We start from the raw sequence: 11,440 nt of genomic DNA, 5'->3' as shown, positions 1-11,440 counted from the left end.
CAACCTAAGTGTCCATCAACAGATAAATGGATAAAGAAGATGTGGTACATATATACAATGGAATATTACTCAGCCATAAAAAGGAATGAAATTGAGTCAGGTGTAGAGACGTGGATGGATCTAGAGACTGCCATACAGAGTGAAGTAAGTCAGAAAGAGAAAAATAAACATCATATATTAACGCATATATATGTAACCTAGAAAAATGGTACAGATGAACTGGTTTACAGGGCAGAAATTGAGATACAGAAGTAGAGAACAAACATACAGACACCAAGGGGGGAAAGCAACGGGGTGGTGGTGGTGGGATGAATGGGAGATTGGTATTGACATGTATACACTGATGTGTATAAAATGGATGACTACTGGTAACTGACTACACTGCTGAACTGAATGAATAAGCATTTTCAGAACTCTAATGGAAAACTGATGAATTCATAAAAGTCCTAACAAAAGATCAAGATAAAAAAAATTAATTAGATGGGACTGAGTGAACTGATGAGGATGATTATAATTTTTGTTACTTTCTGTTTGAATAAAAAAAAAAACTCCCACAAGGACTCAGAGGCAAAAAATATACAAATCAATTTTCACTGCAAAGTAAAGGAGCTGCGGGCTTCCCTGGTGGCGCAGTGGTTGAGAGTCCGCCTGCCGATGCAGGGGACGCGGGTTCGTGCCCCGGTCCGGGAAGATCCCACATGCTAAAAAAAAAAATCCCACAAGGACTCAGAGGCAAAAAAATATACAAATCAATTTTCACTGCAAAGTGAAGGAGCTGTTACAGTGGAGGATTCCTGGACTGAATGTCAATATTAGGACACAGTGTGAGTGTGTTTCGTGTTTGGTAATTGCAATCATTGTTGCTTTTGTTGTGGTCATCCAGTTACAATGCTTGGTGTCAGTTTATTTGTCTCTTGTAAAAATAAAATACAGTGTGTGTGTGTGAAAAAAATAAAATGAATGACTACTAAGAACCTGCTGTATAAAAAAATAAATAAAATAAAATTCAAAAAAAATAAAAAAGGAAAGAAAATGTAAGGGACCGGTGTAGAAGATGATAGCGGTCAGGAAGTTTGTGAGCTTAAAAATAAATGGAGGGCAGCCAGGGCACTAACTTCCTAATCCATATTATTAACATTATAAAAGTGGATGATAGGGAAAAAATGGAATAGGAGGGAAGGTACGAAGAAATGCATGCAAACTAAATTCCTCGTCTTTTAGCGGGAATCCACAGACAAGCGGAACGACTACAGTTCACAGTTAGTGAGTTAATAACACCATTCTAACCACTTTTATTTGTAGAACCTCATCCAATTCTACTAGTACTGTCCCGATTTATTCGCTGGGAAATAGACACGTCGGTAACTTTCCCACGGTCGCACGCGCAACCAGAATTCCAGTCCCGGCTCTGGTGCGACCTCCGCCCGCGAGCAGGTGGACGGTCCCGGCGGGGACGGGCCTCCCGCGCGGCGTTCACACTCACCTTCCCGGGCTCCATCGCCGCACGCAGGACCGGGCGGCCACGCTGCCCTCAGCAGGGCCAGGGCCCGGGAGGAGACGCCCCGGCGCCCACACCCTTGGCCGGGCCGGCGTCCTGCCTCCTAGCAACCGGCAGGCTGGATAGCCGAGCGCCAAGAGACCGTCGTCCCAGCGTGCCCCGCGGCCGCCCCCAGCGCGCCTGCGCCTCCCCGCCTCCTGGCAACTGGTAGGAGGGGCAGCGGAAAGCAGAGCAACCGCCGGACCGGCATGCCCCGCGGCGCGCCTGCGCCTCCCCGCCTTCTAGCAACAGACAGGCGGGGCAGCAGAGCGCCGAGCGACCGCCGGCCCGGCATGCTGCGCGGCTGCCCCCAGCGCGCCTGCGCTTCCCCGCCTCCTAGCAACCGACAGGCGAGGCCGCAGAGCGCTGAGCGACCGCCATCCTATGACTCCCGGGAGGCCCAAAGGAAGCGGGGGGAGGTGCAGAAGGAGGCTGAGCGCTGCGGAGACTCTCGCCGGGTGGGATGTGTGTTTCCGGGGGCGCGGCGTCTCCCGCCTGCTGTGAGGCCCAGCGGTGCTCGGGCGGGGAAGAAGCCGGTCTGAGCCCGCGGGCTGCCCGCAGGACCGGAGCTGCAGCAGGGAAACAGGCAAACCCGCCTTTCGAAGCGGGAGCGGAGGGAGCTTTCTTTCCGCGGAGGCTCTCGATCCTCGAGTTACTTTGCCTGTGGTTGTCGTTTGGTAGGACACACTGCAGGATTGGTAGGAATCACAAAGTATCTGAAAAAGTAATTGTTGAAAGACGCAGTTCTTATACAAATTAAGAGACGAGAGGACTGAAATACTAAGACACATGGTCTGCATCTCACATTTATTTTACCACAACTATTTTCTTTAAAGCTTAAAATAAAAGCCAGCCTTAAACATGCAAGGCTGGAGAGGTGTGGGTCCCACGCCCGTGATGCACGTTATAACTGACATTTAGCCCTGATTCTGCAAACTGTTTCGCGTCTGTTTAGCCTGCAAATGTTACTTAGAAAAGATTCCACTTACCGTTTTCACACGAGAGAGAGAGAGAAGGCTCTCAAATCGTGTGCTAAGGAGCACATCGGTGAGCGTGTTATTAGGGGTCTGTGCTTTTGATGTCATGTTTTTTCTGTAGACACACTATTTTTCAGACGTTGTGTTTTTGAGTCACATACTATTACGGTTTATGCATCAATCTACATAAAAGCCATTTACTCAGCTCCTTGCCTTAGAGAAGTTAATAACAGATCTAATCGTCCTTTTATATTTAATTGTGCTCTGGTTTTGGAGTTTCCACTACTACCTTTTTCATTTTCACTCAGCAGGGCTTAGGAAGAACCAAACAGGAAAGGAGGGTAGGAAAGGTAATTTCAGTGATAGCTATGATTTATTTAGGAACTGCTCCAAAGGAGGCACCAAACTGAAACCTTCCCCTTGGTAATTCATTTAATTCTCATAGCGTCCCTGTGAGATAGGCATGTTACTGTTTTTCAGATGAGGAGACTGAGGGCCAGAAAGATTAATTCAGTTACCTAAACTCAGAAAGCTAGGGTGGTGGATGGTCTGACGCCAAAGTCCATTCTCTTAACCACTGGGTCACTCTCTGTCAGCTGAGAAAACAGCTCATATTGGGAGAGCTTCAGACTGTCGACTGTAATGACAAAGTCATCAGCCACAGTATTAGATTAAGTCACAGACACGCACATTGCACGAATGAGCTGGGCTTGGCCCTGGAACCCTCAGAACCCTTCTTCCCCTCCCGAGTGCAGTCAAAACTCCTGTCAAGATGTGTCTTGAGTCTCTTCCTCATTTTTTTCCACTCCAGCCCCACCAATCCACCCTCCGTTGAAGGCAGCAATCCAACAGGTGACTCACCTCACACCCTGCTTCTGTCTCCACCTGGCTCTCTCGGTTGCATTCTTTTGTCACGAAACAGAATGATTTAGGGTTCCCCAAATGCACCATATTCACAGGGCTATCTCCTCTCTCTCACCATCCCCACAATATTTGCTGAAAAAATGTCAATAGAGGAAGTTAAAACAATCTTTCTCTCCTTGGACTTCTTAAAACAATTATTTTCTAAGTAACTTATTTGCCAATCACATTTTATCTCGTGGTGTTTCTTCTATCATCTTTCTTCAATAGAAGACTCAGGTTCATTTGATGACATGGGGACTGTTAGAGTGCTGGAGACATAAATAAAACACTGCCTGGACCTCTAGTCGCTCATAATCGCCAGGAGCGAGAAATATGCAAACAATTATTAAATAAAGTGAAAGTATAAGAGCTACTCATAAAATGCAGTGCATGAGGAAGTGGCAAAGTGTGCCTGGAGGAAAGGAATGAGGATGGGAAGGGCCTCATTTCAGGTGGACCTTGAAGCACAAAAAACCCAGGCAGAGACCTGCAGAGAACATCTTAGGGGAAAAGAAATATAGGTGCAAGTGCAGAGGGAGGGAGAGGTTTGGAGAGTTTAGGAAATGTAATAATTGTATCTGTAACAGTGCTGTCCAGTAGAAATATAATACGGGCCACTGGGGTTATCATAAATTATCTAGTAGCCACATCTTAAGAAGTGAAAGGGGCTTCCCTGGGGGCACAGTGGTTAAGAGTCGGCCTGCCAATGCAGGTGACACGGGTTCGAGCCCTGGTCTGGGAAGATACCACGTGCTGCGGAGCAACTAAGCCCATGCACCACAACTACTGAGCCTGCGCTCTAGAGCCCACGAGCCACAACTACTGAACCCGCATGCCTAGAGCCCGTGCTCCACAACAAAAGCCACCGCAATGAGAAGCCCACGCACCACAATGAAGAGTAGCCCCCGCTCGACACAACTAGAGAAAAGAAAGCCCGCACGCAGCAACGAAGACCCAAGGCAGCCAAAAATAAAAATTAATTTAAAATAATTAAAAAAGTGAAAAACACAGATGAAATCAAATTTAATAAAATATTTAACCAAATATATACAAAATATTATCATTTTGTCATATAAAATATATTCACGATATTGAGTTGTTTTATACTTTTTTAATACTGGCCTTGAAATCCGTTGCGTATTTTGTACTGACAGCACACCTCAGTTCAGACTGGCCCCGTTTCCTGGGCTCACAGCCCCACGTGGCCAGTGGCTTCCACACTGGGCAGTGCAGGTCAGAACACAGAGTGTGTGAGTAGAGCGGGATGGCAGGAGACAAGGCTGGAAAGGGAGACTGGGCCAGTTTGTCAAGGGCCCTGGAAGGCTCGACGTAAAGACTGAAAGTAAGGCTGGGCAGTGATAAGTCATTAACATGGGAAGAGAAGGCTGTGGCTGAAGGGTGGGTGGGTGGAGAACTCCTGGACCCCAGAGACTAGGTGGTGGCTTGGTGGCCTTTGGGCTCTGTTCAGCCTCGTGGCCTTTGTGCAGGCTGCTTCTCTGCCCGGATCCCTGCAGCTTTACCCCCTGCTCACACCAGAGCCTCCTCTGCTTCACCTGTGTCTGATTCGCTTGTCACAGTCTCCCATATCCTCTTCCGTGTAATTAAAAAATGTATGTCTGGGCTTCCCTGGTGGCTCATGGTTGAGAGTCCGCCTGCCGGTGCAGGGTACATGAGTTCGGGCCCCGATCCGGGAAGATCCCACATGCCGCGGATTGGCTGGGCCCGTGAGCCATGGCCGCTGAGCCTGCGCGTCCAGAGCCTGTGCTCCACAACAGGAGAGGCCACAACAGTGAGAGGCCCGTGTACCGCCAAAAAAAAATGTATGTCCAACTCCCTCACTAGACTATAAACCAGTACAGTTGCAGGTTGTGATAGAAACAAAAGCGCTTTTTTTTCACAGTAATAAGTAACTTTATTACAAAAGTTGCATCACGATAGTGTCACCGTAGTGTGTGGATATGAAACCTACCTGCCATGTTAACTAAGGGCTGGTGAGAAGTCACTAGCAGCGTGTTTTACAGCCTGCAGTAAAAGTGGGAATTACAGGGTACCTACTCTGTAGGGACTGTGAGAATTGAAGGAGTAATTCTGTAGAATAGTGAGCATTTTGTGTCTGGCGCAAACTGAACCGTCAGTAAAAGTTAGTTATTAACACTTTTATTATTGTTCTTATAGGTTATCGCCTAAACTACAAGCATTTAGAGATGAAAATGGGTGGGATACCAAAATTATAGGCTTCCTTTGTAAATTCACAAATTGTCCACTACCATATGAAACCATAATTAGAGCACATTTTGGAATTTCAAAGGGCCCATCTCAACCCACAGAGACTGTAGTGGCAGAACCCTAAATGCTCCTCAAGTCCGTGGTCCATTCTCCTTGAGACTGTGGTGATTTCACGCCTGAGACTAGCTTACTAATCAGCTAAGTCAGAAAGGAGATTATCCTTAGTGGGCCTAACACCAAAAGACGTGATGCTTCAGAGAGACACTCCTGCTGTCCTGGGAGAAGCAAACGGCCACGTCAGGAGGGGTCATGTGGAGGCAGCCGAGGGGGACCCCTGACAATCAGCCCCCGGAAATCAGGACCTGAGTCCTACAGCTGCAATGAACTTGGGAGAGGATCTCAGGTGAGAGTCTCCAAGAAGACCACAGCTCAGCCAACGCTTGACTTGCCTTTCTAGGCCTGAGCAGAAGGGCCCAGCCAGGCGGCGCAAGTATCATCTTCATTATCGGTGAACACTGAAATAGGGCTTGTGACTCAGTACTCGGCTCCAGTTGGGGACTCTAATAGGTACCGCCTAATACAGATTCCTCCACGAACATCAGGGCTACCCTCACAGGCACAGAGCTGCTTCGGGGCTCCTGAGGCCTGAGCTGTACTCAGTAGATAAGTTTCATCACAGAGACAAGCCTAGACAGGATTAGCTCACTGCCACAGAATGCTTCCCACAGGTGGAGACATACAAACCAGGTTTTGAAAGATGCATAAGAGTTTTGCATACGGACAGAGAAGGGTAGTCCAGACACAGAGAACAGCAGTACAGGTGCAAAGGCACAGAGGGCGTAGACAGAGTGGTTTGGGGAGAGTGAGCAGCAGTGCGACCGCGCAGGGCACAGACCCTGGTGGTGGGGGGAGGGGAGACGCAGCGTCAGAGCTCTGCTTGCTCTGCAACGGATCTTTTTTTTTATTATTATTGTATTTAATTTAGTTGGCTGAGTTTGGTCTTAGTTGTGGCACGTGGGATCTTATTTGCAGCATGTAGGATCTTTAGTCATGGCATGCAAACTCTTTAGTTGTGGCATGTGGGTTCAAGTTCCCTAACCAGGGATCGAACCTGGGCTCCCTTCTTTTGGGAGCGTGGAGTCTTAGCCACTGGACCACCAGGGATGTCCCTGCAGAGGATCTTTAATTTCACAGCAGAAGCAAAAGAAACAGTTCATAAGCAGGGAAGAGATTCAATCAAATCTGCATTTTATATTGGCCATTTGATAGAAATAGGGACTTTAAAAAATAATTTTCCAAATAATTTCAAATTTAGAGAAAATATTTGAGTACAAAAGTCTCCATCACCCAGATCATACAGCATGTGCTTCCACTTGCCTGTCCCTGTCTCACATTTATCATCTATCTACACACACACTTACCCATCATCACTGGTCTTTCTCTGAGTCATCTGACAAAGAGCTTCAGATATGATTACTCATCACCCTGGAATACTCCAGTGCCTGTTTCCCCAAAGCAAGGACAGCCCCTGCTCCACAACCCTTCCAGTCCAGAAGTAAAGACTGATACAATTCTGCTGTCTAATGCACAGGCGGTCCCCCAAATATTTCTTTTCCTTTGTGGCCCAGATCTCACTCGGGAACATACATTGCATGTAGTTGTGTCTCTTCAGTTTCCTGCTATATGGGGTAATTACAGTTCCTCAGTAAGAAAACAGGGGCCCCCCAAAAAAATAAAAAATTTAAAAAATTAAAAAAAAAAACAGGGGCCCCTAACACTTCACCTGTCCAGTGAGCCCCCAGTCCACACCTGGATCAAGCTTTCTGGCAGAGACGCCCAGACATGCTGCTCTACTCCTCTCAGCTTGTGGTGTCAGGACGCAAAATCTCAACGTGTCCCCAGCCCGCTTGCAATATGTAGCTGGGTCACACCTGCCGGTTTTTCCCTTTGGGATTGATGAGTACCTAGTAGTAGGTATTAAAACCTCCACCTACCATCCTTAGCCTTCACTGATAACTCACTCCAGCCCTACGATGACTGCTAAATGGCGATTTTCTGCTTCCGTCACTCCAATGATTTATTTTGCATGCATTCCTCACTTGCTCGTTCACCTACATCGGTATGGACTCGTGGGTTCCTGTTTTACTCACTGGGTTGTAATCTGCCAACATCATCCTTGATTTTGCTGCTCAAATTACCCCAGATTTAATCAGTGGGCACCCCTCCCGTCGCCTCCTATGTCCTTTGGCTTCATGTGATTCTTTGATAATTTTCTTACTTTCTGGCACAACAAAATATTTCAGGCTCATCTTGTGCTTTCACTGCTCCTGAAGTCAACTGTTTCTCAGAAGATCCCTGGCTCCTTTTGCTGGAGAATGGTATTTAGAAGCGAGATCTGGAAACTATATGTACGTCTACCTGTACACTTACATCAAAACACACGAGTTCATACTCCCTCCAACTCCAATCCAACACCTCAGGGCTCTTTCCAGCCTCCCCCTTTGCATGCTTATGAGATCTCCAACAGCAAGAAGCCTGAATTGTATTATCCTGGATAATGCATTATCCTTGCATTATCCAGTGTATGTGTCTATTTGCCAGTATAACCAGGCTGACTGGTCACCAGTACTAGGCCTAACACTGTCTCCTCCGTGCTGGGGAGCAAAGGTCTCTAGGGAGAGACCAATCAATTAAGAAAATGTTGTAGTAATCTGGGCAAGCAAGCAAGGACCAAGCTTTTCCTGATTCCTCTAGTTGCACAGCAAAGAGACCCACTCGGGTGGCTCAGGTAAAGAATGTGTGATTGTGTCACCAAAGAAGCATCTGAGAGAAAGGAACAGGAGTCTTGATGAGTCTGGGACAAATGAGATTCGTTGGTAGTGCCAACTAAAATTTGTGTCTCGCCATCTGCCTCTACAAAGATGAGGTCACCAACCACTGCAGTCGCTGGCCTTCCACACCCCCTGAAAGGAGTTCAGGGCAGAGATCAGGAATGAGGCCCTTTGTGCTCTGCAAAAACTGGCAGAACAGGTCTTCAGATAGTTAGATATTTTCGGGAGACCATGTTATGAACCCAATTTCTTGCATCTTCTCATAACTAGAAAAGCACTAAAATCATTAACAGAGACATCTGCTCCTCGTCATGAGCAGCCACCTTCTGCCAAAATGTGTGCTCGATTGTGTATACCTCCTTCACCAAAATCACACATATACTGAACAACCCTCCGTCCCCACCCTGGCCCGCTGTTTGCAGCAGTTCCTCAGAACAATCTGAGAGGCTGTCTCCTGGGCTATGGTCCTCATTTTGCCCCAAATAAAACTTAACACACAACTCTCACTTTGTGCATTTTTTTCAGTCGACAGTAGCATGAAAGGAAGGGAGGCAGACTGTGCCCCTCCCCTCTGCACTGAAGCCCACGTAGAGGTGCTGGGGAAGGAGCTAGGACAGGGAGAGGGGAAGAGGTGGACGAAGGGTTGATAAGGCCCAGTCCTAGGCAGGAGGGGATCTAAAACAAAGCAGAACGGATTGAACTTAAACTGAAGGCAGCGCTTTTCTCTGAAACTAGAAAGGGGGAGCGCAGAGGCTGAACCTTTACAGTTCTGCACTGGAACACTCACAGTGATGCTCTTCTTTCCTCTGAGAAAGCAGTGCCTTTCACTGGAGACTTGTCTGCAGAGAAGGTAAGGAAAGAGGTAACATGAAGAGGTCACAGGAGACTGAGGTAGAGAGTAAAGTGTTAGCAAAAACCTAAGAACTAGGCCGGGCCTGCCATTAGACCCAGCAAAGAATGAGATGGGTTCTGCCTTGCTGGGAAGTGGCCAGAAGTTCAGTGGGGTCACAAAGGCAGCAGAGGCTGGAGGCTGATTGGTGCACAGCATGGGTCTGTCTCTTCAGTGTATTTTACATCCCTAGACCGCCCAGGTCAAATGCTTTATCACAGATATGCAGGATTTCTTGTGTGGCTCATATTCACCCAACTCTTTATTTATAGGATGTGATTCTACAGCTTTTTAGAGGAAAGACTGCAAGACAGAAAGTCTCATGCTCCTTCCTGTGTTAACAAGGCAGCTACTTGTTTTGAGGTTGTAACTTGGTCTTGAGTGAAAGGTGGCATTAGAGCTTTAAGCTGTTGCGTAGGAAAAGGGGTAAGACTCACCATTTTACATATTTGCAACTCACATAATGTAATTTGGGGGTAGGAAAACCATTCCTTTGCTTGCTTGTGGTTTAGCGCCCTTGCCCAAAGTTGAGTGTTCTAGCCCCTGGAACAATGTTTATGAGATTATATATTTATATATATATATCTCCATAGCCACACACACATATATGCATACATAATTACATACAGACTCACAGATGAGGTGAGGGGAGGTATCCTTTATTCATTCAGTACCTGCTGTGCCAGGCACTGTGCTACCATGAAGATATGATGATACACATAATACAGTTCTTGCCCTCATAGACTTCAAGCCTAGTTGAATGATTAATGAGACTCTGGCAAAGTTACCAATGCACGCAGATGCTTGCCTTCCCACTGCCCCCAAAGTTCATGGGAACAGCAAGTCTTCACTCACTGCGTCTAACAGGGCTGTGACTGCAGTTCTCTTCAGATGGTGGTCCTCTTCATCTTTCAGCCTTTCACTCTCCTGTCTGCACGGCAAGATGGTCTGTGGGATATCACTGTTTTGTCCTGAAAATGGCAGTCTTTGCCCCTGCAACTACTGCACAGTTATCGTTATTCCAGAATCCCTACAATATAGCAGGGAAGGGCCCATGTGACATGAACACATCCACCAAGAACTTAAAAACATGTAAGCTGCTACATTTCTCTCCAGTAGCCCCTGCCCCTCCTAAAGATGATCACGCAAGGCTCCCAGTAACAAAGATTTGAAGAGCAAGAGAGGGGAAAAAACTAGCCCTATTGTTACAAACTGATTTAAAATATCCTTGGAACTCACTTAATATGCTTAAAAAACTTCCCTAGGCTGTCCTCTGCAACTGTTTGGCTTTAAGAAGACTACAAAATAAATATAATTACCCTGAGTTTAGTGGAAAGCAAAGCGATCAAGAGCTGTCTGTGCTTCTAGAAGCGATTCAGAAATCGCCCGCGGCAGAAGCTCTCGGGCACGGACAGCATCCTGCTTAGTGAGCGGGCGCTGGGTCCCCGCTGTCCCGCCGGGCGAGGACAGTTCCTCTCCCACGCGCACACAGAGGCTTATCCCGCACGCTCCTCACGCCTCCGGGACCGCTGAGAGAGTTCCATCAGTAAAACGTCTGCACGCTGTGGGCTCTCAGCACAGCCGGGGGTCCACAGAACCACTCGGATTTTCTAACAGCTTGGAAGTGCCTTTAACAGTGACACCCTAAAACTTAGCAAGTGTAGCGCAAACTCAGGAGCTTGTACTTCTCATTCCACAGCAGCCCTGCACGAACCGCGACCCAGGTGACGGGGCGAGCTGAGCCCTCACCGCCCGGGGGTCCAGCCCCAGGACCCGACCCTTCGCCAGCCGCCCCAACCCCCGCGGCCAGTGAGTTCCGCGCCGTGACGTCCACTCACTCCCCGCCCACATTCGCCTTATGGGCGCCCCGCCCCACGTGTGGACGCCCACGCAGGACCCGCCCCCCTCGCCTCATCGGCGCTCCGCCCGCCCGCGCGATGACGCCACAAGGCCCCGCCCCACCCGCCTCAGGGGCTCTCAGCCAGGCCTGTGGGGTGACACCCACGCCGGCCTCGCCCACCCTGTGGCAGTGGCGCTCCGCCCGCCCGCGCGATGACGCCACACACCAGTCCCGCGC

General features: G+C 48.2%; 1 protein-coding gene across 1 annotated transcript in view; it reads left to right on the top strand.

Annotated features, from left to right (window-relative positions):
• The first annotated feature begins 1,830 nt into the window (after positions 1–1,830).
• ESYT2 (extended synaptotagmin 2) overlaps positions 1,831–11,440 on the top strand; it is an 86,862-nt gene continuing 77,252 nt past the window's right edge. The window contains exon 1 of the mRNA XM_007463993.1: positions 1,831–2,002. Coding sequence (XP_007464055.1) covers positions 1,831–2,002 — 172 coding nt within the window. The remainder of the gene's footprint in view (positions 2,003–11,440) is intronic.

The sequence above is a fragment of the Lipotes vexillifer genome, unplaced genomic scaffold (assembly GCF_000442215.2).
Source record: "Lipotes vexillifer unplaced genomic scaffold, Lipotes_vexillifer_v1.1 scaffold2094, whole genome shotgun sequence".
NCBI classification, from domain to species: domain Eukaryota; kingdom Metazoa; phylum Chordata; class Mammalia; order Artiodactyla; family Lipotidae; genus Lipotes; species Lipotes vexillifer.
Note: the sequence above shows the minus strand (reverse complement) of the source record. Positions and strands in the feature narration are given on the sequence as shown.